At 36.8% G+C, this 26,683-nt stretch overlaps 3 protein-coding genes across 4 annotated transcripts in view; all 3 read left to right on the forward strand.

Moving 5' to 3' along the window:
- The window catches only part of LOC129575682 (uncharacterized), a 203,090-nt gene that overhangs the window by 11,438 nt on the left and 164,969 nt on the right, over positions 1 to 26,683 (forward strand). The gene's annotated exons all lie outside the window — the stretch shown is intronic.
- On the forward strand, positions 5,616 to 7,830 carry LOC129575559 (uncharacterized). Its single transcript, XM_055459356.1, has 8 exons — positions 5,616 to 5,976; positions 6,080 to 6,271; positions 6,355 to 6,525; positions 6,600 to 6,758; positions 6,829 to 7,005; positions 7,097 to 7,255; positions 7,373 to 7,543; positions 7,622 to 7,830. The coding sequence occupies exons 1-8, from the start codon at positions 5,827 to 5,829 to the stop codon at positions 7,682 to 7,684; spliced, it is 1,242 nt and encodes a 413-aa protein (XP_055315331.1). The 5' UTR covers positions 5,616 to 5,826; the 3' UTR covers positions 7,685 to 7,830.
- Positions 10,284 to 11,250, forward strand: LOC129575673 (uncharacterized). The gene is made up of 4 exons (XM_055459586.1): positions 10,284 to 10,440; positions 10,567 to 10,713; positions 10,792 to 10,953; positions 11,026 to 11,250. The coding sequence occupies exons 1-4, from the start codon at positions 10,396 to 10,398 to the stop codon at positions 11,065 to 11,067; spliced, it is 396 nt and encodes a 131-aa protein (XP_055315561.1). The 5' UTR covers positions 10,284 to 10,395; the 3' UTR covers positions 11,068 to 11,250.

Raw genomic sequence — 26,683 nt, forward strand, 5'->3', positions numbered from 1 at the left:
GTGTGTGTGTGTGTGTGTGTGTGTGTGTGTGTGTGTGTGTGTGTGTGACAGAAGTAATAGGAGCGCCGTTTCAAAAAGCGAGCGCTTGAGGCAGAAAAGGCTTTTCAACATATTTATTGCAGACACCGAACTATGATGGCAATTTTCATTTCGTGATTACATTTTTCTCCTCTCCTGATATTCTCTCTGTGTGTGTCTCTTTTTTTATTTTATTTTTCTCTAAAATTAAAAAAGAGAACAGTGTTGGCATTTCTGCTGAAAGCGCCTCATTTAGATAGTGTTTTTGCTGTGCTGAGCGGTACCGTGCTACGCTTATCGCATACCCAAACAAGAACAAGAAGCACCAAACTACAACAATTCGAACACTATTCTATTCTAAATACTATTATTTGAATAAAATGCGATAGAACCCAAGTTAAAACCATATTTTTCGATGCACACACACAGCACACGAGTGGATGTCTCGCACAGTGTGCCTTGCACTGATACGAGACAACCGAAATAGTAGACGAAGCAAGAGACAACATCAGACACAGAAGCGAGATAGAGTAAATGTTAACTTATGAAAGCATTCTCTCTCCCTCTCTCCCATGCAAGCATCGAGTGAAAGGAGAAAAAAAGTGAGCATAGAATGTATGGAGAGCACAAAAATTGAGATAAACAAATAAACATGAATGCCTTCCTAAGCGATAAGCCGAATCCCTACATACATTCGCGCATTTGCTCTGCACCGCACCGCACTGCATACACACCCACACACACACACTCGGCATTTCTCTGAAATGTTCGACAAAATTTCACAAATATGCAAATGAAATATTTTCATAGGAGCTGCTAGCTGCTTTTTTGTTAGTTCAATCCATCTTTTTTTCTCGTTGTTACTAGATCTTTTGCACAATACTATTGCTCCTAATTCGAGCGCTGTTAGTTATTATCGAGGGCCCTTTTTTGGTTTGCTTTATGCTGTGAAAAGAAAAGAAGAAAATGACATGAACGATGACGGCAAATGGCAATAATGTGATAAATTTTTGGAAACATAAATGAGAGAAAACAAGATTTGTTATCTAATAATCATGAGTTTATGGGAAAATTGACGATGCCAAAACACTTAAAATTTTCATTATGCATACGATGTCACGAAAATGTCGAGCTAATTTTTTTTCTCTCTCTCTCTCTCTCTCTCTTTCTCGTTTGCTCAATGTTGACACGAATTTATATGCTCAGCAGGTCAAAAACACAATATGGTTGAATGCTTATTAATTTTGTACGTGAAACCGGCGCGGACGGGGTCTATGCAAGAATTTGAGCGCACGGCATGTGTGATGGATTTTTTTCCTCTTTTTTTTTTTTTTGATAAAGTGATGTTGACGTATAGGAGCATGTTTGAGAAAAATTCAAAATTCAAAATAATCTAAAGCATATTTTCCTTCTGTGACACATAACCAGCTCAACTGGAAGTGCATTGTTTTGTTTTTCTCTTTCTTCGCTTACTCACATAATTTGAATTATTAACATGTGCAAAATGTTTTACGAGCAAACCCAATAAATGCAACATTCAACATGGTGAGGGTGGCGTGGCGGCGGCAACAGCAACAACGGCACCAACATCAGTGACAGCATCTCATATATATTGCAATCTAAATAGATTTTATTTCGAAAGCTTGTAGCTGGTATGCTACAACGAAAGGAGCAAAACGACCACAAAAAAGAATTGTGTAAAACTTTAAGCATTCACGTTCGAATTTTATGTTCACTACTTTTGTGTTTGGTTCGCTTAACGAATGAGCGATGTGATCGAGACGATGCGAAATGGAAGGGGGCGAGCGCGTGGAGAAAAGAGTGAGAATGCATTCCTCGTACATCGAAACAATCGTTTTCGGTTAATGTATGGAATTCGTGCATGTGTGTGTGGAGTTTTTCAAAGGGAATATTTGCTGAAAATTGCAAACCAGCAACTAGTAAAACCGTATGCTTGCAAATATTCGAAAAGCCAAAAGATGGCTATATATATATATGTATATAGACGAGCGAGATCGAGAGCTTTATGTGTGTACGCTTACGAAACGAAACATGATGTATTTATTTGATGTGGTTGAGTTTAAATTACGTGCCATTGTGCTGTGTTTCCCGGTTTTATGAAGCATCGAATGAAAGTTGTTAGATTCTCTCCATTCTTCCAGCGCCGTTTTTGTGTGCTTATCGGGTCCACGCGCCAAAAATTCTAATACAAAACGAATATGAGCGTAGGAAATGGCAAAAACAGAGACGCGATCCGAAAACGAGGCACCCGAAGAGAAAGAGTCAGAGCCAAGGAGTGAAACGGACAACCACACTGGGTGAGGAAGATGATGAAAGGGAGCGGGCTGATATTGTGTGAGACACAAAGACGGGAGCACAAAGAATGAGTATGTCATGTTTGTGTCGTATAAATATCAGCAATGCAGCGATGTATATTTATGAGTTGCATCTCATATAGTTACAAATTCAGGGCAAACAACGGACTGGATGGGATGAAACAACAAATAGAGACGAGAAAAAAAACCTGAACAGCATATTTCACAATAAATGAAGATAAGCTATGCACATCAGACCAAATGCAATTTTCGTTCCCGATTATTTTTTTTTGTTCGAAAGTTACTCTCGTCCCTCTTTTTTTTTTGGTTTTCTCTGCACCAATCAATACCGGGTGTCTTCCGAGAGGAGAATGTTCGAGCTCGTGTTAAATAATTTTAGTACTTCGGTCGGAGCGGGGAAAAATGGAAACTGATATCTTCTAACTGACTACATCCTAGCATTGTGAAAGGCTTCGAATGACTGTGGATTAGTTAGCATGGGCATAAAATGCACCCTTTAAACTCAAAATTCCTTGCGACACACATAAGCTTCCAAATAAAGTGAAAAACGCATCCGAACAACTACTAAAAACTGAAACAATATATGGCCGAGAGAGTGAGCTGTGTACAGCCGCTCCATATTCCAATAATAATGTATGCGAAAAATTCCTAAACGAATTTCGAAAATTTATCCCATTTAAATTGAAAACGATTATCTATCTCTCCCTTTTTCACAACGTTTGTTTGCCCGCCCAAAAAGAAATTGACACCAGTTTAGTGCTGGTTTGCTGCTCTGACACCACATTACACACAGTATGCTGCCGCTTTGCCGCTCTCACACTACAGCAGGTGAAGTGTGGTTTTAGAGCAGTAAACCAGCGCAAAACTGGTGTCAATTTCTTTTTGGGTGCTTTTTTTGGTTTATATCTTATTTGCTGTGGGTTTTTGGCTATAGTTTTTTTTTTGCAACAATGCCACTTTCCTCTTTCATGCACGCTACTGTTCGCATGAATTTATCACTTGCCTGACAATGCAATTTCACGTTGATATATTCACCACAAATTCATGTCACTTTGTTGAATGCATTGTGCGCTATTTCATGTGTGTTTATGGATGGGTGTGTGTGTGTGTGTGTGTGTGTGTGTGTGTGTGTGTGTGTGTGTGTGAGTGAAATGAAACCATTGCCATCACGAGTATATTTTTCTTTGCTGACTTTTTTTAAGCGCTATTGTGTTGATGTTGAAATTTTCCAACCAAACTTACCATCAATGCATTTGATGTGGCTTTCTGCGAGTAAATGTTTGCATTTCATGTAACCGTCGACTAAATGAACTCCCGCAATTACACAACGAATAAGCCAATCGCATACATGCGTTATGCACACAAATGCTCAAGCATCGTATATATTCTGTAAACGAGTCATGTTCCGTATGGCATTTTTAACATTCATGGTTTACAATAATGTTCAGCTTGTGTTGGATTTGATTGAGAACAATAACTATAAGTTCAACTTTGGCTCTGAATAAAATCCACGAAAAATTACATTTTACTAGCATTTAAAACAATATTCTGTCTTGAAATGTGCATGTGAGTAGAGATGAAAGCAAATTTATTTTCAAATTCGAATACAACCCGATCAAAAAATTACTGAAATTTTCAATCGATATATTGCATATAGGCAATGATTTGAATTTAGACTGTTAATCATATGACAAATGAAATTGAAATCCTTTGGTATACAAACTAATGTTTTAATCATCCTTAAGATCTGCCAGTATTTGGCGTTTTGTGGAAAAAATGAAATTGAAGCCTCGTGTTAACAAACACAGCAAAATTGTACACGTATTCAAAATTTCGGGTCACATGCTGATAAGTAGCGTGATATTGGGAATTCCATTCATTAATCTGATCTGGCATAGTTTACTTGTAGAAATCTAGTCATTTGTTTGGCTTAATTAAGGTCGAGTGGCTTAATTAAATTGTTCATTGGAACGTTTTCATTTGAAAATGCTAGAATTTGCTTTATTATTGCTCGTACTATGCTTTGATGGTGAGTAAAATCTAACGCAACTAATTTGAAGTAAATATCAAATGTTTTCCCCTTCATTTTTGGCATTTAAATGTTGATGCCAGGCATTCACCCTCATTGTCATCTGAGTCATCTTGGTCGTCTTCGTCAGAAGCACGTAACAATTCTTCTTCATCATCGGACTCTGCAGAATCAAGTGAATCAACCGAGTGTGGACGTCGAAATAAGCATCATCATAAATCGCACGGCCACCACAGATCCGGGCAAGGAGAAAAAAATTGTGCGACAAACTCGATTCCTCCAAAGAAAGCTCTAACGAAAATAAAATACCGAAAGAACACGTGGAAAAATGCAGTCGTACCGAACGAAACGGATGCACACAGCAGGAACAGGATCGGGGTCATCATCGGGAGGCGAAGCCACAACAGCAAATTAATGTCTCAATAAACACAGAAAATGTCATCAATTCTGGAATATGCTTGAGCGTTAAGCAATAAAATATCCATACACTGTGAGTGATTAAGGAAATGTACATACTTGCACACCGATGGTGTATTTGAAAATAGCTTCATAAAATCAACAATAAAATTATCACGAATTATTTTGCAATTTTAATTTGTTTCATTTTATTGCGTGTTTATTTCACTTGCCATGAAAATAAGTGCAGAAAATGCTCTTGACAAAAATAAACGCCTTCAGAAAATCGTATTGGATTGAGAAGAATTATTCTCTTTCTGTCGTTTTTTGTCTGTGAGCTAAAATGAATATTTGTTCGATGGATATACAAAAAGCGATTAATGCTATCATCTATCACCTAAAGATTACCGTCAATTATTCTAAGTGATTGAAATCCCCTAAATGTAGGCACAAACAAATCCGTATTCTGAATCTTTCTAAAAACCAATGCCATCTATTAAGCAAGTGCTATATTGTTTACTTCCAACAAGGACTACTGATCTATCTATTCTCATTTCCGTAAACAGTTTATTTGCGTAAACAGCTGCTTTTCGGTCAGTAGATTTCCTCTGAGTGTGTAAATTTGTGGAAATTGGGATGTTATTGTTTTCTAAGCAATTCCGCAAAAATTCCATATGTTTAATATATTGCCCAGTCTGCCTAATTGCAAGCCGTAAACATCGAAATTGTATACTAAATAAATGATCCGATGTTCACTGCGTTCAGATAAGGATGATTGAAAAAGTGTTCGCACCTAAAAACACAAACAATTCGCGTCGTTTGTCAGCTGATTAAATTCGGTCAGAAATATAGAGTAATGATGAAATCGAGAAACATCTATCTGTATTCGATTTGAGTTTAATAGGTTTAAGTCTAGGGAATTTCTTTTGCACAGGTCATCTCTTCGAATTTACATGTTGATCTTTTTCGCTTAGGGCATGTCACCGTTATATTCGAAAATCCGTTTGATTATCATTTTAATCACACAATATTATAGGCAAACACCATATGACACAAAGTGTATATAAACCGTTCACACAAATCGAAAATCTGACTGATTCCAATTTAAATTCGAGACCTGTAAATTATTCCAATTCACTCGAAGTGTTCAAAATGAATAAATTATCATTAATATTTGTTCTTGTTGCTCTGGCATCGGTAAGTGTCGAAAGATTGTGTGTTTTTCTTGTGTTATGAAACATATGAAATGGATCATAACCCAATATTCAAATTATTTTCAATTTTTCCATTCGTTTTGCAGATTTGCTCGGGTCGGTATTTGCCAAAGAAAGAGTACGTTAAGCATACATCAGAAAAATGGACGGAAACGGCGAAGAAGATTGGTTGGGATGACGAACAAACCGCAGCTGTCGTTGATTTAATGCAATTCATTCAGGAGCATGACATCGCATCAGCCGAAATGGACACAAACACTGAATGGAAACAGTCGATGGTAACATATACATTTTCCGAAAACCGAATTCAGCGCAAAAAATTAATTTTGAGGATTTTCATTTGAAACGAAAACACACATAGTTGGACAAATGCTTGGAATTGGCAGATCTCGACCAAATCAATGAGCTCAACGAACATGTTGGAGACAAGAAATGGGCCGATGTGAAAAATGCTGATTTCACAACGAAATGGGAATTCTGGAATGACAAATACATGACATGGAGCTGTGAACATAAAAAAATGAAGGCTTTGGTGCGTATGACTGAAGAAAAATTCGATTTGAACTGTGATTTGTTATTGTATTTTCCTTATGATTTTTATTATAGAAAAACATGTGCATCGTTGTCACTGAAGATGCAAAGAAGACGCAATGGATGGACAATGCAAAGACGGCCGGCTACAAAGAAGCACAATGGAAACCAATCGCTGATTTGGTTTGGGAAATGAGCACTGCCAACGCGACTGGAGTGAAAAAATCGATTTTGGTACGAATTTGACAATAAGACAATTTTTTGACAATAAGTAATTCGTTGGTTTTGTTCTAAATTTTTCTAGGCCGATCATTGTGAAATGGTGAATGATGACGGCAATATGTTTGAAGTTAACGAAAAGCACACTTCAAATGAAATGAAATGGTCAGAACAAGCCGACAAAAATATCACCATGAAAATGGAATTCTGGTGGAACGTCACTGAACAAGCTCAATGTCCAATTGCCAGAATGAAGGCTTTGGTAAGTGCTATCGAATTCCATACTGGAACAAATTGAACTGTTTTTGTCGTTTAATCTAAAATGTTCCAAAATTTACTTCTTTTTTACTCAGAAAAACATTTGCGTAGAATTCATGTGTCCAGTGGAACGTAGCGAAGTTGAAGAATGGGCCAAAGACGCTGGTATTGTTGAAGACGATATCAAAGCTGCCGTTGATATGGAAATGAGAATGCGTTTGGTTCGACCAACCGAACAACAACGAGACATGATTGTGAGTTAGATAATTAAAATTCTGCAGAATCAAGACAAGAAATGAGTCTGTTTTAAATCGAAGTACATGAACTTCTTCTCAACAACTTATATATTCATCAAATTTAAAAATATTTAGATGGAGAATTATGAAAAACTCGGCGCTAACAAATACGTGATGGAGCCAGCAATGACCAAGGAAGAAATTGCCGAAGCCACTGAATTGGAGAATGGATGTTTTGTGAAGAAAGTTCACTTCTGGGCCAAGAAATACCACCAAACCACCGGTGCCGATCATATCAAGTGTTTGGTGAGTAATGTTTTATTTGGAAAGTCAGTCATTAGTTTTGTAATAATATATTTTGTGTATTATTCTTTTTTTTTTTAGAAAAATATGTGCGTTATTATCTCGCTGGAGAAAGAAAAGAAGGAAATGAAGAAAGACGAGTAAAGAGATGGTGCGATGAATCCATTCGCTTAATAATTGGCTAGAACTAAAATAAAAGAATGGATCGACAATATAGGAATCGATTAGATTATTGAGACCATTGTACTGCTCCCATGTTCAATAAAGTGATATCTCGTAGCAATGAAAAATCTGTTGTTTGTATTCCAAGAAAACCCTTCCGGTACACACAAATGATGTAACATGACCTTTCCCGTTGACTATCTGTGATGGAAAAAAACTGTGGAGAGTCAGCAATTTAGGTTTGATTTAATTTGAGCTGATCAAAGCAAATCATCAACAATTGGTTGAAAAGATCAAGGAGCGAATACAACAAACCGAAACACAATGTGACATTATCAAATTATCACATTCTTGTGATTTGCAGAAATCTCGAAGGAAATCGTAAAGCGTCAAGTAGAACTATTTCGTGATTCTAATTGAGCATTTCTTCAATACGAATTTCTCGTGTGTTGAGATAAAACAGCCGAATGATACTAAATGCTTTTGAGTCGTATCTTAGGCGAATATGCGAACAGTCAACATGCTTCTTCGAAAAAATAGGTTGAACTACCATGTTTTTTCGCTGAAAATGAAAATCTCCAGCACAGATCTTCCAGTGGATATTTGTTGAATCATTATCTCAAGAACAACTCTATAGTCAATAAACTTATCGATTATAATAAGTAGTGTAAATACGGTGTATTTGATACGATACTTGTATATAAATTGGCTTAGGTTATGAATTTAGTTTTGATTCGATTAAGAGACGTTTGTTTATTGCGAAAAGTGCTGCATATTTTCTTTGTGGAGACAAAAAATTTTCTATTTGTATATGACATACTGTCTAGTCACTAGACATGTATATGATGACAAATTATACAACACGGCGATGAAGCTACAACAACAATAACACGTATTTCCAATGTAAACATAAGACGAGCTCTACTAACATGAGCTAATACTGTTTCTAATGCAACTCATGTTACACTCGCGTTAGATGGAAATTCATGTAACGTTTTTAGGGAACAATATTTTATGTTCGGTTGTTGCTGTAACAGATCTGTATTCCCATTTTTATGCTCAGCGACACATATCTCAATAAAAAAAAAACTAGGCTACAAATATACCGCGTGTATTCCCTGCGCACGCTACGTTTATACCATTTTCACGCTTACGCTTATTTTATACATAGTTAAATACAGAGTCGAAGGTATATTTAAGGCATATTTTTAGCATGAACCGCATGCAAAGCATACGGATAGAATACGCTAAGTCAAAGTATTCTATCCGTATGATTTGCATGCGGTTCACGCTAAAAATATGCCTTAAATATACCTTCGACTCTGTATTTAACTATGTATAAAATAAGCGTAAGCGTGAAAATGGTATAAATGTAGCGTGCGCATGGAATACACGCGGTATATTTGTAGCGTAGTTTTTTTATTGAGATGTAATCAAAATGGCATTACAGAATGAAGAATTGATGGTAGACAAGAGATTCATCGGAGAAGCTAAACTAACTGAATTGCGAGTAAGTATCGAATACACTTTAAATATAAAAAACAAGAGATATCGATTCGGATACCACCAACTATGTTGTTAAATATAGTTTTTGTTAAGGAATTAAAGAGTTGGGCACACGATACTATGCGTAGCTACTTTTGAGCGGAGTTGTCTAATGTTACACACTGGTAATACAGATGCTGCTAAGTTTACGCCAAGTAAATCTACGTTATGTGTAATACGTTGCTCGCTCTACACAGCTCACTAATACATTGATCTCAGGACTAAATGTGCCTAACTGTTTGTTATTTGTAAATAAATGAATCGACAAGCATTAAATTTATACTCTAAATTTTTGTGTTTGAATTTGCTTGGATATCTTTGCGTTGCTTAAGAAATAGAAGTGGAATTTACTTGGAATCAAAGACTATCAAAATAATTGCATGTTACAATTGAAACTGACCCTCTTGACGTCCTTAGAAAAAACTTTGTTGTTCATTTTTTTCCCCAAAACCAATTCATGGAAACAAACGAATGAATCTATGGAAATTCCGTTCAAAATACAAATCTCTCATTCGTATACATTTTTCTGTTCCACTTTTCAGCATCAGCAATATAACAAACCAGTGTTGCAAATCAGTAGACATCAATATACTATACCAGCGGTATATACCGAAGCATACTTATATACATAATATGAAGAAGAGCCTTTTGCAATTAAAAAAAAATGATGCAAAGTCATTAAAAATGTTTGAAATGTCAAATTTTAACAAGTTTTAGTTTTTTGAGATTGTTTTTACTATGTGTTTATTGATTCTAAAGGCATGGTATATCATTTGTTGTATATACCGGTATATACCGTCACAGTACGGTATATCTCTCAACACTGTAACAAACATACACAAATAAGTTGCGAGAGCAAGAAAAAATGTTCTATACTCGATTGATAACGTAATCAAAACCACTTGAAACACTTTTGTTAAGAGCATTCCAAAGTGCCAAAATGACTATTTACAAACAGCCAAGCACAGTGATGATTAAGAAGGTCAAAGTGTTGTGGAATCATTGGAAGCGATTAAAATGAATAACACTTGAAATAATTATCGCCGTTAATTTCATTTTTGCATTGCTTCGTTGCGGTTTATAGGCGATTTTAACGGGAAAAAAGTTTAATTCATGTTGAATTTTAGCAGTTGCAACATTTAAACGAAATGTCCAAATTATTCGCAGTTTTTTTGCTTGCTATGCTAGCACAAGTAAGTGTACACTTCCAAATGAGTTTGAAGATAACTTAGCAACAATGAAATTAATGTAATCCAATTTTTTTTTCTTGTCGAAATCATTCAATTTCAATATTGATATGAATGTTTGCTTTTCATTAGTCGACTTACAGCAGTTCGGTCGTTGACGGAGCAAACACTGTTGATGATACTGATTTACAATTTACCGATGAAGAAATTGTGGCCGCAATAAAATTCTTAGAAATGGCCCCAAAAAGCTCCGACGCCGACGAAATCAGAAAACTCATGGTAAATACTTGTTCAATTTTGTTTGAAAAATGCATATTTTTTCGTGTTCAACTGTTATTTGTAATCTTTTCAACATAGACTGACTTGTGCATAGAAATGAATAGAAATCCAACGAAACCAGAAGATTTAGATATTTTAGAGAAATCAACGGAAGATCCTCGTTTGGAAGGCCATAAAACACAAATGTGGAGCAATGAATTGGCACCGCACGCCATAACCAATTCGAATGTTATCTCTTTGGTAAGCTTAAACATTTTGAGAGAAAAAAAAAAATTGTAAATTCGATTCTAACAATGGAAAATTGGTTTACAGAAACGAATGTGCGCTGATATAGCCAAGTATATACCGAAGTAGCAACAGCCTCCATCAACCACACAATAGCTTCGTGAAAACTAGACAATCACATTTCAGAGACACAATGGAATTGAACTAATGTTAATTTCGAATTCGTTAAAAGTTTTTCGGTAGTACTTACCAGATTTACATTTTCGTCGAATTTTGAATAAAACAATCTTATCAAAAATGGATAAAATGAAATGTTTTGTCAAGATCTCTTTTATGTGCCAATTTAATGATGAATACCAACGAGATGAAAAGGGAGACAGAGTGGGAATGTAAATGAAATTTTCTCGAACAACAAGAAAATGATTCTCGTTCTCATTGCTGAGGGTGTGAGTGTGCGTGAGTGTGTGTTCTTGAGACGGCTTTTGTTCTAGTTACACGTTTATTTATTGAGGGTGAGTGGGTCGTCGATTATCACAGACGATTTATTTATCTCCAAAAATACAAAAGAGAGACAGAGAGAGAGATAGAAAGCGAGAGAAACATCTCACATGTATCACGTGTATGAATTGAATGCGCCAATCGCATGTTCTTCATCAGATCAGAGAGTGCGGTATACGTGGATGTGGAAGCAATCAACTAAATACCGTTTGACTGATTCCATGGTTTGTTTATTTTGTGTTTGGCATTCTTTTTTCCAGCCATGTTGTCTCGTGTTTTGTTTAACGCCGAAGCAAAACGCATTTACCGGATTGGAAATTTCACTGCAGGGAGAGATAAATTGTCGTGATTTGAATGTAATTACGTATATATACACGTATAAAATATGTGAAATTCCAGTGAACCAATGTGTGAGTGTGTATTTTGGCTTCGTTTGCGTCATCTTGCAATGTCTTTTGCTCGTTCGTTCGTTCGCCCACTCATTGTTTGATCTAAACGATTTGAGTACACATGAAAATCAGAATGGATGTAATATTTATTGTTACCTGCATGAACGGCGCATTTTTCTTTGTTATTCGAGTCATCATTGGCAATGTGAAACGAATCGAGCATAACGACGACGGGTGACATAACGTTTCAGAATCTTGATTTGATGTTCATTTGTAGTATATTTTAATGTACCTGCTTGTGTGCAACTGTAATAAATTCTCAACAAATGGAAACGATTCGGAACATTTATAACGATAATTTTGAACCAATTTGAAGCTTATCATGCCATTCTTGAGGCATCGGTACTCATTGTTAGCAATCTGTACTGCTGAGGGAGATTGTTTTTTTTTTAAATTTATCGTCTCGATGCTGAACTATTTTAGAATCGCCGTTCAACCCGTAATTTTTCTGCATCGCATTTGGGCATGGTAACATCATGTTTTTTTTGATTTATTTCAAATAATATTGAAAACAATTAGCATGTTGAAGAGTGCGGGTCCAAATCTTATCAAGATTATAATATTCTTTCGACTTCTAATCAAATCTTTGCACGTGAACTCATCCTACGATATTATTCTGTGATCGTCTTGAACATGAGATAATAGCTCATTACAGTTTTAAGTATCTGAAATCATTCACAAAATTAGTTTTAATTCGATGGGAATGTTTCCAAATTCAGCTTGAGTATACCGTAACCGTTAAAAACAAGAGGTTGATGTGTGCTGCGAAGGTCGACTGCCATCAAATACAAATCCTTTTCGAAAATTGCTTCAGAGAATTTCAACCAGTTAATTGTAACCGTAGCACCTGCATGACAATACAAATAAATTGGACACGCTGACAGCATTCACATATGCATAGAAATAGATATCGAGATGATGAATCGCCTACGACAGTGAAAAAAAAAACGAACAGGTCAAAATAATTGGAAATGTGAACAGAGCGAGAAAAAGTTTTCGAAACGAATTGGAAAAGTTCTTCTTGGCCATGTCCATTTGGAATAGACTCGCCGCTATAAATGAAGCTCCACAGAGTAATTGAACGAAAAGCACGCCCGCATAAACTTTGCTGACTTCCGAGAAAAGCCTGAATGTGAACATGTACAAGAACAAATAACATTCGATATACCGTTTAATGACAAATACTATCTAACCCGACTGACATTCATCACTTACTCTTTCACCATATTATCAAAGCGAATCGCTCGTTGCAGCATTTTGATTCAAATGGCTTTTTTGTGAGTTTGTCTCATTGAATGGCGATAAAATTGCGTCGAATTGTTGTTGAAACGCATGAAAGTTCATACACGTTGCCAAAAAGAATGATAAGAAAATGCAATTCATGAAAAAGTATGTGCCAGACATCCAAAAACTACAAAGAAACCCATAAGACCATTCAACAAATGTGTCATCGTCCCACGGTAAGCTTGAACAGATCAAAATCATACATTTTTACTTATTCTGTGTGGTTCAACCAAAATCGAATTTTCCGAGATTTAATGTCAATGTATGTACATGTGTTTGTATGGCGTATATAAGCAAAGTGTGTCGACTCCATCGCCTCCTTTAATGTAACAAAACGTGACATTGACACAAGCAAGTGTGACGACACGTAATAGCCGAGCACATATTTTATGACCAGTATTCGGGTGTTGATTGATTCGGGTGAAAATTCGAAACGATTCGTCGTTTGCACCTTTTGAAATACAAAAAAAAAATGATTTATGAAACTTGATTTCTTCTCCTTCCCTTTGCTCGCAAGGAAATGGAATTACGTCGATAATTACATTTTAAATCTTTTGAAAGAGAGAAAATACGCCACGTAGACGTTTGTCCAATATAAAAACGGTGATCATGCCGTAAATATTAGTAATATTATATTACTGCTAACAGCGGCCACTTAAAGGACGCTACCCAAAACATCTTCTAAGTCACGTTTTTTGTATTGAATCAGAAAAAACGAGCTCGAAATGAGATCCCACCAAAGCATCACAAATACATAAATACCGATGCCTGGTGGAGCGCACAGATTTACCAAAGTCAAAAACTTTTGATTCAACTTCAATGACTGCATCTTTAATCCAATGTCTTAGGACGATCCGTTTTCCGTTATATTTTCAAGTGTAACTGAAATAAAGAAGAAAAATCTCTGAAAATAACGAAAATGTATTTAAAAGACTTGAGAGCGTGTATTTGTGAAGTGGTCATTTTGCGTTCAGAATTGAAAAGGATTCGATCTGTCCATTGGATATTTTATTTCTATGGAAAGTAAGGTTTTTTGATGCAGATTGCGCCGCTATCATTACATTCACATTTATCAGTATGTAAATGATATGCGATTTGAAAGAGACCATTTATTTTTGTTGGCATATTGTTTACCGTGTTGTTGGTAGCGTTTTTTGTATGTCTAATGGTTGATGCTCGAACTCATTTGAAAGACGATTAGAGTCAATAGAGAATTCCAGTATCTAATCTGTAAAATACCTTTTGTATTCGATGGCTTGGGATGCGTAAAGAAGTCTCCGAATGTGAATTGATATTTCTCAAGCAGCCTTTCCGCTTTCGATATCCACATAGAAAAGGGGGAAATGCCAAATCGGTATAAAGAAATCCCAGAAGATGAAGAAAGTTTTGCATACAACACGCATAGCGATTCCGATGCGAATTCGAATTTCCGAATGATTTAAAGGAATCGATAAGTAACTGGTCGATGAAATGTAAGCGTTTAAAGTGAAGGGACAATCCTATTAATACATTTCAATGCCATTGGCATGTGTGTATTGGTCATGCATCCACCGAATCGTATCTCACAAACATTATCATTGATTGATTTCGTTCATGGCTTAACCCATTTTCTACCAGCGTTCGATTTTTCGAACAAAGGCCATCCCTATTCATATCTCAACCTAGAGATAGGCAACAATAACAGACATATACTCAAAAAGCAAGTGTTGAATATTATTCTTAAAAATGTGTAAGTCCTCTGGGCCTATGTTCAGGAGGTACTTAGGGAAGCCCAGGGTGGATTTGGAGATGATAAAGAATAATGACTAATAATAACTAATGACCAATGTTCGAAAAATCGAACAAAAATTGTCCGTGGCTTTTCTGGAAAACTACAAGACGAATTTTCCATCTGACATTTTTTTTCATTTCTTCATGTCAAAATAACTCCAAATAGGCTTATAGTTAATATTCTTAAATAAAGCATAACGGTTTTTGATTGATCAGTTTGTGAGCCTACAAAAATATGGTTTTCCGGAAAATCCATTTTCCGGAAAAACTGCAAACACAATTTTTCCATATGACAGTTTTTTCTGGGCTTCCAGGTGAAAATTATGCTAGATAGACTATTGGTTACTTATTTCGAACCCACTTTTGCACCTTGGTAGAAAATGGCTTAACGCAGATAGTGAAACATATGAATCAATTCATCAGATGCGTTTGGCTTCGATTCCGGTAGCGATTTACAATTTTCATTCAAGAATAAGGGTGTCCTCAAAGGGAGTTCCATTCCATTGAATTCCGTTTGAGTGTTTCATTGTAAACACTTCAGTTTCTGAATCGAAATCAAATCACTTTGCTATTTATTCGGAAAATGCAATTCACTACCTAACGAGAAAAAAAAAGATGCATTTCCTTTAAAATAGAATGAATGGAATGCTTTTCCTGTGTAGTGTCACTCAAGAAGTAATAGCGTCATTACGGTGACATCAAATGGAAAACCATTTTTGACAAAAAAAAATTCAAATATAGCGTTCTTCATGTGAGTATCAAGTATTTTTGTCTTCTTCGCCACCTTGAGTCTTGTGTCGCTATTCAAACAGAAATGCAGGAACAAATCGAAATTGAATGGAATTTTGCAGCGGTGCAAAAACGTGTAAATTTCTTCAGCAAAAAGGGAAAACGGCGACAATATTCGATAAAACAAACGGTGGAATATTTTGAAAATGTTCCCGTTTTAATATTGGACTTTGTTCAATGCCATTTCAGCTTTATACCGGCCCAACCGAACGAATGCAGCATTATTTCGTGAAAAAGAAGCATGCAAATTGAATGAGATGTTGACGAAGGAATGTCCGTGATTGAATCAAGGCTTTGACAAGTAGAGCGCACTGTTACAATGCATCACATCAACATTGCTGCCTAGCGTTTAATAAAATATAATGTGTAAATTCATGAGAAGAATCATGTTGAATTTCGCTATTGTTCAGAAACTATACAACTTCCCATTCTGTTTCTGCGGTCTGATGAGGTTAATAAATTGATATAGGAAAAAGCGAGGAAATAAAAATAAAGTTTGGCTTTTAGTGAACAACGAACGACATCATTTTCATTCAATGAAAGAAAAATCAAACAGATTTAATCCGTTGCACCCTATGCAAATTTGATTTTCAAGATTCAATGCTCCATAAAAATAGCTTACACTTTTCTCGCTAAGAGAAACACACCGTCATATTGTCATGTGCAATTTGCGATGAGAAAAATCACAGCACAAGCTCTTAAGTAGATTTTCGATGTCCCCGATGTGAGTTTTCAGAGTGGAAATTTTTGTTCGCAACAAAAGTAAATAAAACACCCGCTCAAGTCATTGCAATGGTGCACGAATAACAACGACACACACTAGCACATGCACTGACAACATGATAAATGGATACATAATTTAATATTTTTGCGCCGTTTATTATCATCTTCAAAAACTTTCGTTTGTTGACACCGAACATATTGCATTGTCTCAGGCAGTGATTTGATTGAGTGCGCACTTCACTCGCAACGGCCACCACCCATGAATGTGTGCCGTGTGAACGGCGAGTTATAAAGCAGTGTGCAGTGTGCAGGCGAAACGACTAACAGCCAAAGTGGCTGCATAAAATATGAATGCTGAAGTCTTGTGGATTCTTTTCGGTTGCTGATGATTTTTGCGGCTAATCGAGTTTATTCAGACGACAGTTGATCTCCAGCCACCTTGAACGACCACCACCACCTCCATATCATATTCCATTTTGCATATGATGCTCTTCTATTTTTACCCTTTGTCTCACTGGTCCGAACTTCCAAAAATGGTGTTGCGTTTTTTTTTTCTTGTGATGGTGAAATCGTTTTTCTCTGGTGTTAGTGTTCAAACCAATTCGTGATGGTCCCTTGATGCTTGCACTCTGACAAAATGAGCGCATTTTTTTGTTTTGGAAATGGGAACGATTGCGCGCGACAATCAGCAGTAGCAGTGCAGCAACTCCAGAAGGTGTGGTGAAAATAGAATTGATGTTGTTACATGAAGGCAAAGGTTCATCGGTGCCATTGCAGCTCGATGTAAGAACAAATGATTTTAATGAGTTTCCACAAGTAACATGTTCACACACAGGACACATCACTTGAGATTGTGTGGCTTTGGAGTGATTCGAATCAACAGCAATGGAAATGTCAGCATAACGGCTGGCAAAAAGGACTACTGTTGCGGAATATATTTATTTTACATTGTCTTTGTCAGCATCTCGGTCCACTCATACACATGAGCCATTGAGCCAGCGAACGAGTGTAAAAGAGGCGAAGAGAGTGAGAAAGAAAATGTGTTCACATTGCGACCATCCGCACATATATAGCCGTGCATGCATACCAAACGGAGACACGTACGCGGCCATTTATTATTTATGCTAATGGATATGGATGAGCTCGACACATCGAAAGACAGCAAAATTTCACCTCTATCCTTTTGCATCGCTCGAATCGGAACACATATGTAATAATAAACTTGCCGAATGGCAACGCAACAAATGTAAATGACATGCTGATAAATACACACAGATCATCAACTCACTCTCATTCTCTCCGACTGCCACTCGTTCTTCCTCTATCTATCTCTCCGTGTGTGTATGTGTCTATTGCTTGGTCGGTGGTGTGATGGCATTACATGAAAAGCGCCAAAAGCGGAACGCGTTCATGTTGGGTTTCCGTTCGTTTTTGCATCTCAAGCACAAAAACGTAAGCGCCAAACCGACAGAAAATAAAATAAACACATGTATAAAATCAGCTTGGCAAACGGACGAAGAAATGACGACGGACGGAAAAGAAAAGAAGAAGGCGACAACCAACAGAAAAAAAACTAGTTATAATATAGCAAACGCAACGGCAACACACAGACACAACCCAAATGAAACAAATAAACGAACGAAAGGAATAAATTTATTATTTTGTGTTTGCTGCTACACGAGAGCTAGATGATAATTGGTGCTGAATGCTGATGTTAATGCTAATTAGTGCTTGATACTGTAGACAATATATGCTAAAGTTGCCGACACGCACACGCTCATTCTTGTTCTTGTTTGCCGTCGTTTTCATGTCTGTCGAGTTGTTTTGCCATAATTTCGGCCAACAGCGCACTGGCATAGAACGACAACGATCTACAAGATCATGCACACAACGTTTCGAAAACAATGCGAAAAAAAATGCTATAAAATGAACGAGATGGAATGAGAGCGGGGGAGAGAGAGAGAGAAAAGTAAAGAAAAAGGAATTGCTCTCTGACATACATTTATGGAATCAACGGATTCGAAACAGCGAGCACAGAAGTGGATAGAAATGGCAAAGGAGAGAAGCAGCACACACACACAAACAAAAAAACTACAGCAGGAAAATTAACTGCTTTCATTTGACCATTGTTATGTGTTCGTATTTGTTTTCTGTCAACGGCTTTTTGCGTGCCATTGTTTCGTTGATGCAGTGAAAAGAGTTTTGTTCTGTCATTTCGGTGTGTGGTAGCACTTTGGCTAATATTGAGGTTAACACTTTTAATCTGATAATTCAAACAACTGTGTTGCTGTTGTTGTTGTTTTTTCTCTCGTTGAAGAGATATTTGTTTGCATCATCATATGCGAGCTGCTCCATCATAATTACGAGCGTGATGAAGCATAATTTATTAATTCATTTCTCAGAAGTTTATCAATTTGAGCTTTTGAAAATTGATTTTTTTTCTGCTTTTATCGTCGCATGCACACGTACACGTCTCGATTTTTTTCCCTCTATTGCCCTTCAATACATCAACGCAAGTTGGCACGAGGGGAAAAAATGAAATGTTTTCACCACGTGATTCTTGTTGGTATGTGCTGTGAATGCAATTCGTCCGACTTGAGATGAACGTACCGACTCGAAGGCGATACGATGCAAAACGTAATAATTTTGCGAATGGCCATTACATTACAGCACAGTGACCCACACTTAAAAGAAAATGAAAACTTTCCTGCACCTGATCACATCCCGCCTGGCTTTTTGTACCGCACATTATTATGCGAATATCTTTCATATTATTATACACACACAGACAACAACGGAATTGCTCTCCTTCTTAATCTTAATGGATACCTCATACTTTCATACAATCTTGCTTCCGCTTTCTGTTTGATCTCATGGAATATGGATGTGTCATAACTTAAACAACACGGTTCTCTCTTAAAAATAACAATCATAAACGCAGATAATGCAAACTTAAAGTACTTATTAATGGCGGCGAACATTTTTTTCGCTTTTTTTTTCTTTTTCGTTTGTTTTCCTTTTTTATCCATTTTTTTTCTGTTGTCGTCCATTGTGTATGTGCTGGGTGGGGTCAGTGAAATGATAAATTTACAAATTACTCTTGATAAATTTGATGATGAAAGAAAAACGCGATGGAACCGCAATTTTTCTTCGAGTTTGTGCATCGACGACAGACATCTTTGAATAGACACCTTTTTTCGCCGGATTTGCGTTTAGCTTTGCTTTGCTTTGCTTTTTTGCGATTGGGAAAAATCTGTCGAGCATTAAATGTGACCGAATAAAAAGGGAAGGCTATGGTTGACGCAATATTGGATTTGCATAGGACTATTGTTATCGAAATCATAATTTCATGGTTCAACAGACCGTGCCAAAGTTAATATTGGCGCAGGTTTTACATATACATATTACTAAACTGCTGCGGGATACGGCAAATGCACTTTTGCCTCATGATTTACGATAAAACTGGGTTTTTCTTTCTTTTTTTGCTTGAATCGATTTTTGCCAATTCAATTTCAATGTGCCAATGGATTCCGTTGCGTTGAGATCCTCTCCCTGGGACATGAAAAGTTGCGTGAGACTTGTTAATCGTTTCGAGTTTGTTTTTCAATTGAAAATTGCGTGCATGCGGTTATTTGAGCTCTCTGCATTGCGTAGATGTTGCCAGGGTGACACTCCAAAGATACCTGCTCAATGTTTATCTCCCAGCGACAGAAAATAAAAACTCTCGAACAGTTTGAAACTCAATCGATATCGTTGTTTTCACTTTGTATTTTATATTTATATCAACATCGGTTTTTGTTCTTCTTTCTGCTGCTTCGCTGAGTTTGTTTCGTATATTCTTCTGTGAATTGCGTTGAAAAAAAAAAGCGTGAGGATATTGCGGAGGAAACAAATCGCTTTGTAAGATGAGGCTGATATGATGCGTGTCGACGACTTTCGTTGTGAGCATTTCAGAAAATGAATAGAAAAGTAACTCAAAGGTTGGAAACAATTCATTTTCAACGGAATAATTCTGAACAAAAAGCACGATAATGAAGAAACCGATGAACACAAGCGTATTACGAGTGGAAAGGTAAATATTTCGCATCTCCACCACCAATCCGAGAGATGCTTGAACAGAAAAACGATACATTATGAAAAATAAAATCTAAAAAGAAGAAATTCACGAAAATATTTTCACTCATCGTAAAAAAAAAGAAGTGAAAAGTGTTTTCATGGGTGTTGAATGTCATTCAATGCCACTAAGCTGTAGACATCTCTCTCCGGCTATACGGCAAACAACAGAATCAACACTGAACATGAAAATGACATGTTCAATTGTGTTTGTTTCGTTAGTTTCAACTGTGCCGCTACTTTTGTCGGTCTACCGGTCACTTTTGTCGTTGCTTGTTGTTATTTTACATGTAAAATCAATGGTATTAGACGAGGATGAGTGTTTTGCCCACGGCAAGCCGAGTATTATATTCCTTTTGTTTAGCTGACTTCGAAATTCATGCATGAATATGAATTAAATCTTCTGACATCAAGTCAAGTCAAATTGAAAGTGCTAACCGTTTTTCCCATTGTATTCATCTACAACTTTGATACTCTATTACTTCTTCCACTTTCTTTTCTTTCTCGCATCTAATCCCCCGAGATGTTATTGTACGAATCATCGGTTGAGCACAATTTCATTACACACATACGGACATACGCACCCATGCATGGTGTAGGATTCTTATTTGCGAGCCTAACCATTTCACGGTACTTCCATTGAATTTCTCTACATATGATTCGAACAAACTCGCACCATAACGCACATCAGCTCATTTTTCTTGCTCGCATCTCATAAACTATATGGTCCCAAACCGAATTCGGAATGCGTACACAAACGCAGTGCCTATTTCTCTCTCTCATTTCAAGCAAACAAAATCCGACAAAAACTGAACTTCAGCAATAGATAATGCGATGCTGGTTTCGAAGCCGCTCTTGTGATGGAGTTTCCTTTCCTTTACATTTGTTTTTCTTTGCTCTAGGCAAATTCTTTATTTATAACTCAATGGATTTACTTGTTTGCTTGCAGCTCCTCACAGGAATCAAATCTATGGCACAAATTGTTTCATATGCGAAGCATTTTAATGTAAACACCTGAATGGTTTTTCATTTCAAACATAAGTTTCCATTTGATTTGCAGCATGGAACAAAAAAATGCTTCGGAACAGAAGTCGTAGACGAGCGTTTTTTCTCGATTTTGACACAGTTCTCTGAGGAATTTTTTTTTGGAATTCATATCAGACTGAATCCTACCGTATAAAGAGGCAAATAAAAATCTTCTTACGTAATTTATTTTATCACTGACGCAGAAAAGAAAGGAATATGTCCCAAAGCCCGTTTGATAATCTTGATAGCGGTGCTGCATAATTGCTCGATTCATTGTACACAATTGGAGAGAGGTATAGACGGTTGAGTTGGTGATACAGAAATAGAGTGGTATGTAGAAACATACATTTTTCATCGACTTTATTGTCGCAACGAACCAAATTCAGGGTTTCAGAAAGAGAAATAGAGGAAGAAAGGCCTCCATTCAACCATGAAGCGATGCGTCTGGTCCAAATTTTGCGCCAAAATTTCAACACATGCTCCTCCAAACGTCTCATCCAAAAAAGATACATGCAGCAATTGCTTAAGCCATTCGTGATTTTAGTGTTCAAATTCAAATTACACCGAATGTAATCAAGCGATGAATGTTTTGTAACGTTTTTGCTCAAACGGGAAGAGTTTGCACGCGATTGCTGTGTGTACACAGATCTCGAGAAATTTCCAGAAATCCTATTTTAATATTCAGCAATTCTTCGCATTTCAGCATTAGCTTGATGTTGTTTTCATGCAAAAAGACAATGTGTTTGGCATGTTAGTGTGGGATATCTCGTTGTGCATTTGCATTTGGATGGAACGAAGGTGCAGATTTTGTACAATCCATGTGCACTGAATTGTGATGTTTGGATTGGGTGGTGTGTGCACTGCGACGAAAGCGAATGAGAGAGAGAGAGAGGGGGAGAAGGAGAGAGAACGCGCTCACTCGCTTCAAAATTTACATTTACGCGGAAACTTGTAATCCAGCTTCATTTCTATGCATGCCTCAGCCTATAAACTTTATGGCAAATAAAGGAAATCGCACTGGATTCAAAACTTGCTGCTGCAATCGCATTACGACGATGACAACGGATGAACGACGTCGTTCGTGATGAGCATCTGGAGAATGCGCAATTGAAATAATATTCCTTATTATCGGCCATAGCCTATTATCGAACAAATGAAATGTTTTTCCGCCTCTCGACAGAGAGCGCACAGATTCAATTACAAGCAATAACATAAATATTTGAAAGCAAACGAGAGATTGAGCGAAAAAGCGGCACCATGGAAAACGGTAAGTTGAAAAAGGTGGGCTTTTCTCATTTTCTCACTCTGCCCGTTCAATCAGGATTAATTTCATTGCAGATAGTGTAGTTGGTGCGAACAAGGCTTATATAATGAACACAATAACGCAATGTATGTGTGAGCTGGACGCTCTCGTGCAAACTTTGAGCAGCGAGTAAGAAAAGAGCTGGTTTGAATGCATTTAAACAGGTGTTTGGTGGAAACATTTTTGACAACTTTTCCATGTATTTGCACAAATTTCGATGAGATATGCAGGAGACATGAAAAAAGGCGTACAAGAAAGGAAGAAGAAAAAATGGAAAGACAGAGAAAAAGGGAAAAATGGATTCATCCGATTATTGGATTATTTTACGAGAAGTTTTTCCTTTTCGCAAATCACCTCGAAGCACCTATGCCCACAGAAACGCCGTCAATTGGTACGACGATGCGTTTGAATGGAAGCTCGAGCGAGTAACATTGTAATAATTCGATTACCTTTTTGTGCCAGCGAACTACGAGCCGAAAAACAACACCAAAAAAGCCACGTTCTATGGAAATGTGTGTTTGTACAGACTGTACGTGTACATAGATATTTCAAAGTTTTGTTCGTTTGTGCAATCCAATTGCATATGTATGGCATCGGCAAACTTTTTGAAACGAGAACACGAGAGTCGTGCTGCAGCAAAACACAATGACACTCACATTTATTATTACATAATAGAATAAAATTACGATGGAATTGTGGAAATGACATGACCAAAGTTTAGCACAAGTGAATGCAATGCGGCTCAGAGATTTTATCTGCACGAAGGAGAGTGATGCACGATGCATTGTAAAATGGGCGATTTTCATTAAAGCGTCAATCGTTTGTCTACATTTCATTCCGTCTGCCTTTCTCACAAAGAGCCGATGATGCTTCGGACGAGTTTGTATTGCATTTCTGATAACTCTTTATCCATGACTGCATTCGATTGTTCTTCTCTCTCTCTCTCTCGCGTTCGATTTTTGCAATCTCGTCGCTCCACTGAAAACTTTCAATTCGCATGTTATTGTACAGTAGTAGTACATTCATCACACACAATCATACACTTCAAATACAGTTGATTTCGCTAGCTTGATTTGCGAATTGGTTGTCCAAATGCAACCAAAGTACGCTTTGAACATCAGATACCACAATCAAATCGTACACACGGCGATTTGAATTCAAGGCAGGTTTTCTAATTTTATATATGACTCGATTTCGGAAACCAAACAATATTCTACAAGGATTTGTATTTTACCCACAAACCAAAGGACCAGCCTAATTGCTTTATCTGTTAACTACTGGAATTTTGATTACATCGAATCCTTCGCCGAAAATCCATTTTAAAATCGGTTATAGTTTTGTATGGGTACGGAGCTTATGAATAAATATTGACTTTTGACTCTGATCCCACGTTCGATTAAAATTTCCAAAAGAAAACCATCGCTTGATTTCATGCCGGTTTTGTAATTGGTTGTTTTTGGATTATGCTTGCGAAACGGGATAGAGTTGCATTTTCATTGGCTATTTCGGTCATTCATATTTATTTAAATGATATTGTGATTCCTTCCTCCTACATGTAATTTCCTCAACCGCACCACCGATTTTAGTTAAACTTCTGAAAGTGTCGTTTGGTTTTCAGCAATGAAAAGCACGAACTTTAGCTCTACATGGGTTTATATTATTCGGGGTGATTGTATAAAGTGTCACATAAATGAAGGACTAAAATTTCAATTTTGTGCAACTTGAAGCGGGATGTTTGAATGAGAGCCACCGCTTTGTATTGCTGTGTGTGTGTGTGTGTGTATATATATATAAATGGCACCATAATTCGATTGGAAGCGAATGGTTTATTCACATACGCCACAGGATTTAGAAGCCAACCGAAGATGAAAGTCCTTTTCCGGTGTATGTGATTACGTTTTCTCTATTAACTATATAATTTTTCCATGTTGTGTGTGTACACTGTACACTGCCGTCGGACTTTCCATCATCTATGATTCGGGTTTTTTTTCTTCTCTTTCTTCGTCCTTTCTGCCCCTTTTTTTGCCTTCAGTTTCGTTTCAAAAGGAAGAAAGGATGAATAATATTCGTATGCAATTTATATTCGCTTATATAATAGCACAGAACACCAGCGGTAGAAATTCAATCGTAGCAACGAGCAAAGTGCGCTTGACTTTCACAAAAATATGTGATATCGGAGTAGCATGGAGAAATGTTGAATGCATGCCGTTCGATATCGTGTATACGTCGAGAAGCCTCGACAAAGGAAAAGATCAAGATGGAATATAAATTTCCCACGAGCATTTTTATGCTTTTTCGAATAATAGAATTTTCGTTTTCTTTTTCCTTTCAAATTAAAACCCAACAATAAATATACACACATACTCGCGTGAACGGTGCGCTTTGGTACACAAGCACCGCTTCATGAGCATGACTTTATGAGAAGTCTTTTAACAGAGCATAAAGCAGCTCGAAAAACGAGCAAAAAAAAGAACTTGAGTGAGAGATGAGAGAGAGAACAAAAACGACCAAACGATCGACATGAAATTCCGGAATCATCCAGAGAGAAAACGACTGGTTTTCGAACCCATTCGCCGGAATCCAGCATATTGAAAATGAAACCACTATTAATTTTATGTATTTTTGAATTGATCGATCCATTTATGGGCGGCTTTGAAGTAAATAAGCTGCCGGCTATAAATTATTATGAACGCAAACTAAAAGAACTTAAAATGAAGCTCAATTTCGGAGAAAATAAGCTTCGTCTTTTTTTCTAATTGCTACTTTTTGCTGCATGTTTACATATTCATCCGGAGAAATAAGCGTGCGTCCAATCGATAACAATGTATTTTCTGGTACGTACGCTGCTGAAGTGCATTATTTCATGGCATATGCAAACCGATTGAAACTACTTTGGATGCTGGCAAAATTATTCGAATCAATATTTAGTATGCGAATAAATTTAATCTTCGTCGATTTTTTGTATACGTTCGCCGGAAGAAAGCTTCGAGCAACTATTAGACTTTCATAAGGCTTTTAAACGGAATATAACAAATTCGATGGCAATTCTGTTGGAACTCTGACATATAACATTTTAAGAACGGATCTTATGTAGTATCAGACCATTTTATAAACTGAGTATAAAATCTTGACCATTTCTAAGTATGAAGCTATGAACTTTTTTCCCAATGAGTAAATACGTCAATCATCACATCCTGTAAATTAAATCCGCTTAATAAAAATATCCGCTTTATATTTTGTTTTCGTGAGAAAAACTTGCACTCAGATGAGACAAATTTTAATTTTCAAATGGAATTTTTGTGCAAACATTGAAGTGGAATCTTCCATCACACATTGATGGGAATTTAGTAGAGCTCAACAAAAAAAAAGAAGACTACACGCTATAGCTCTCAATGAGTTAAACCTATATCGGATGCGACAAGCATTGGTAAAAAGTGCATTGAGTTCAAACATCGTTATCGTTTATTATTTTTACGCAGAAAAAGTTACTTTGACGTGTGTCAATTGGTTTTTATCCAAAGCGTGCGCGCTTTTCAACCCGGCTGTCACATGCTGTGTGCAAGCTCAAGTTCGCCATTTATGGAAAATTTCATCGCTATGAGCTTATCGACAGTTAGTCAAAGTGAACACAATTCTTTGGCGCTTATGTTTGCCGAACGTGATTTCGCGCAGCTAACCATAGAACAAACAACTCTTAATTATACACAGCGTGCGGAAATGCAATCGAGCTGATACGCCCAACAAATATATTTTGACTGCATGTGTCAACGCAATTTTGAGATAATTTTTA

This window comes from Sitodiplosis mosellana, unplaced genomic scaffold, assembly GCF_009176505.1.
Source record: "Sitodiplosis mosellana isolate CC-2019 unplaced genomic scaffold, AAFC_SMos_1.0 Smas_scaffold_1, whole genome shotgun sequence".
Classification (NCBI taxonomy): domain Eukaryota; kingdom Metazoa; phylum Arthropoda; class Insecta; order Diptera; family Cecidomyiidae; genus Sitodiplosis; species Sitodiplosis mosellana.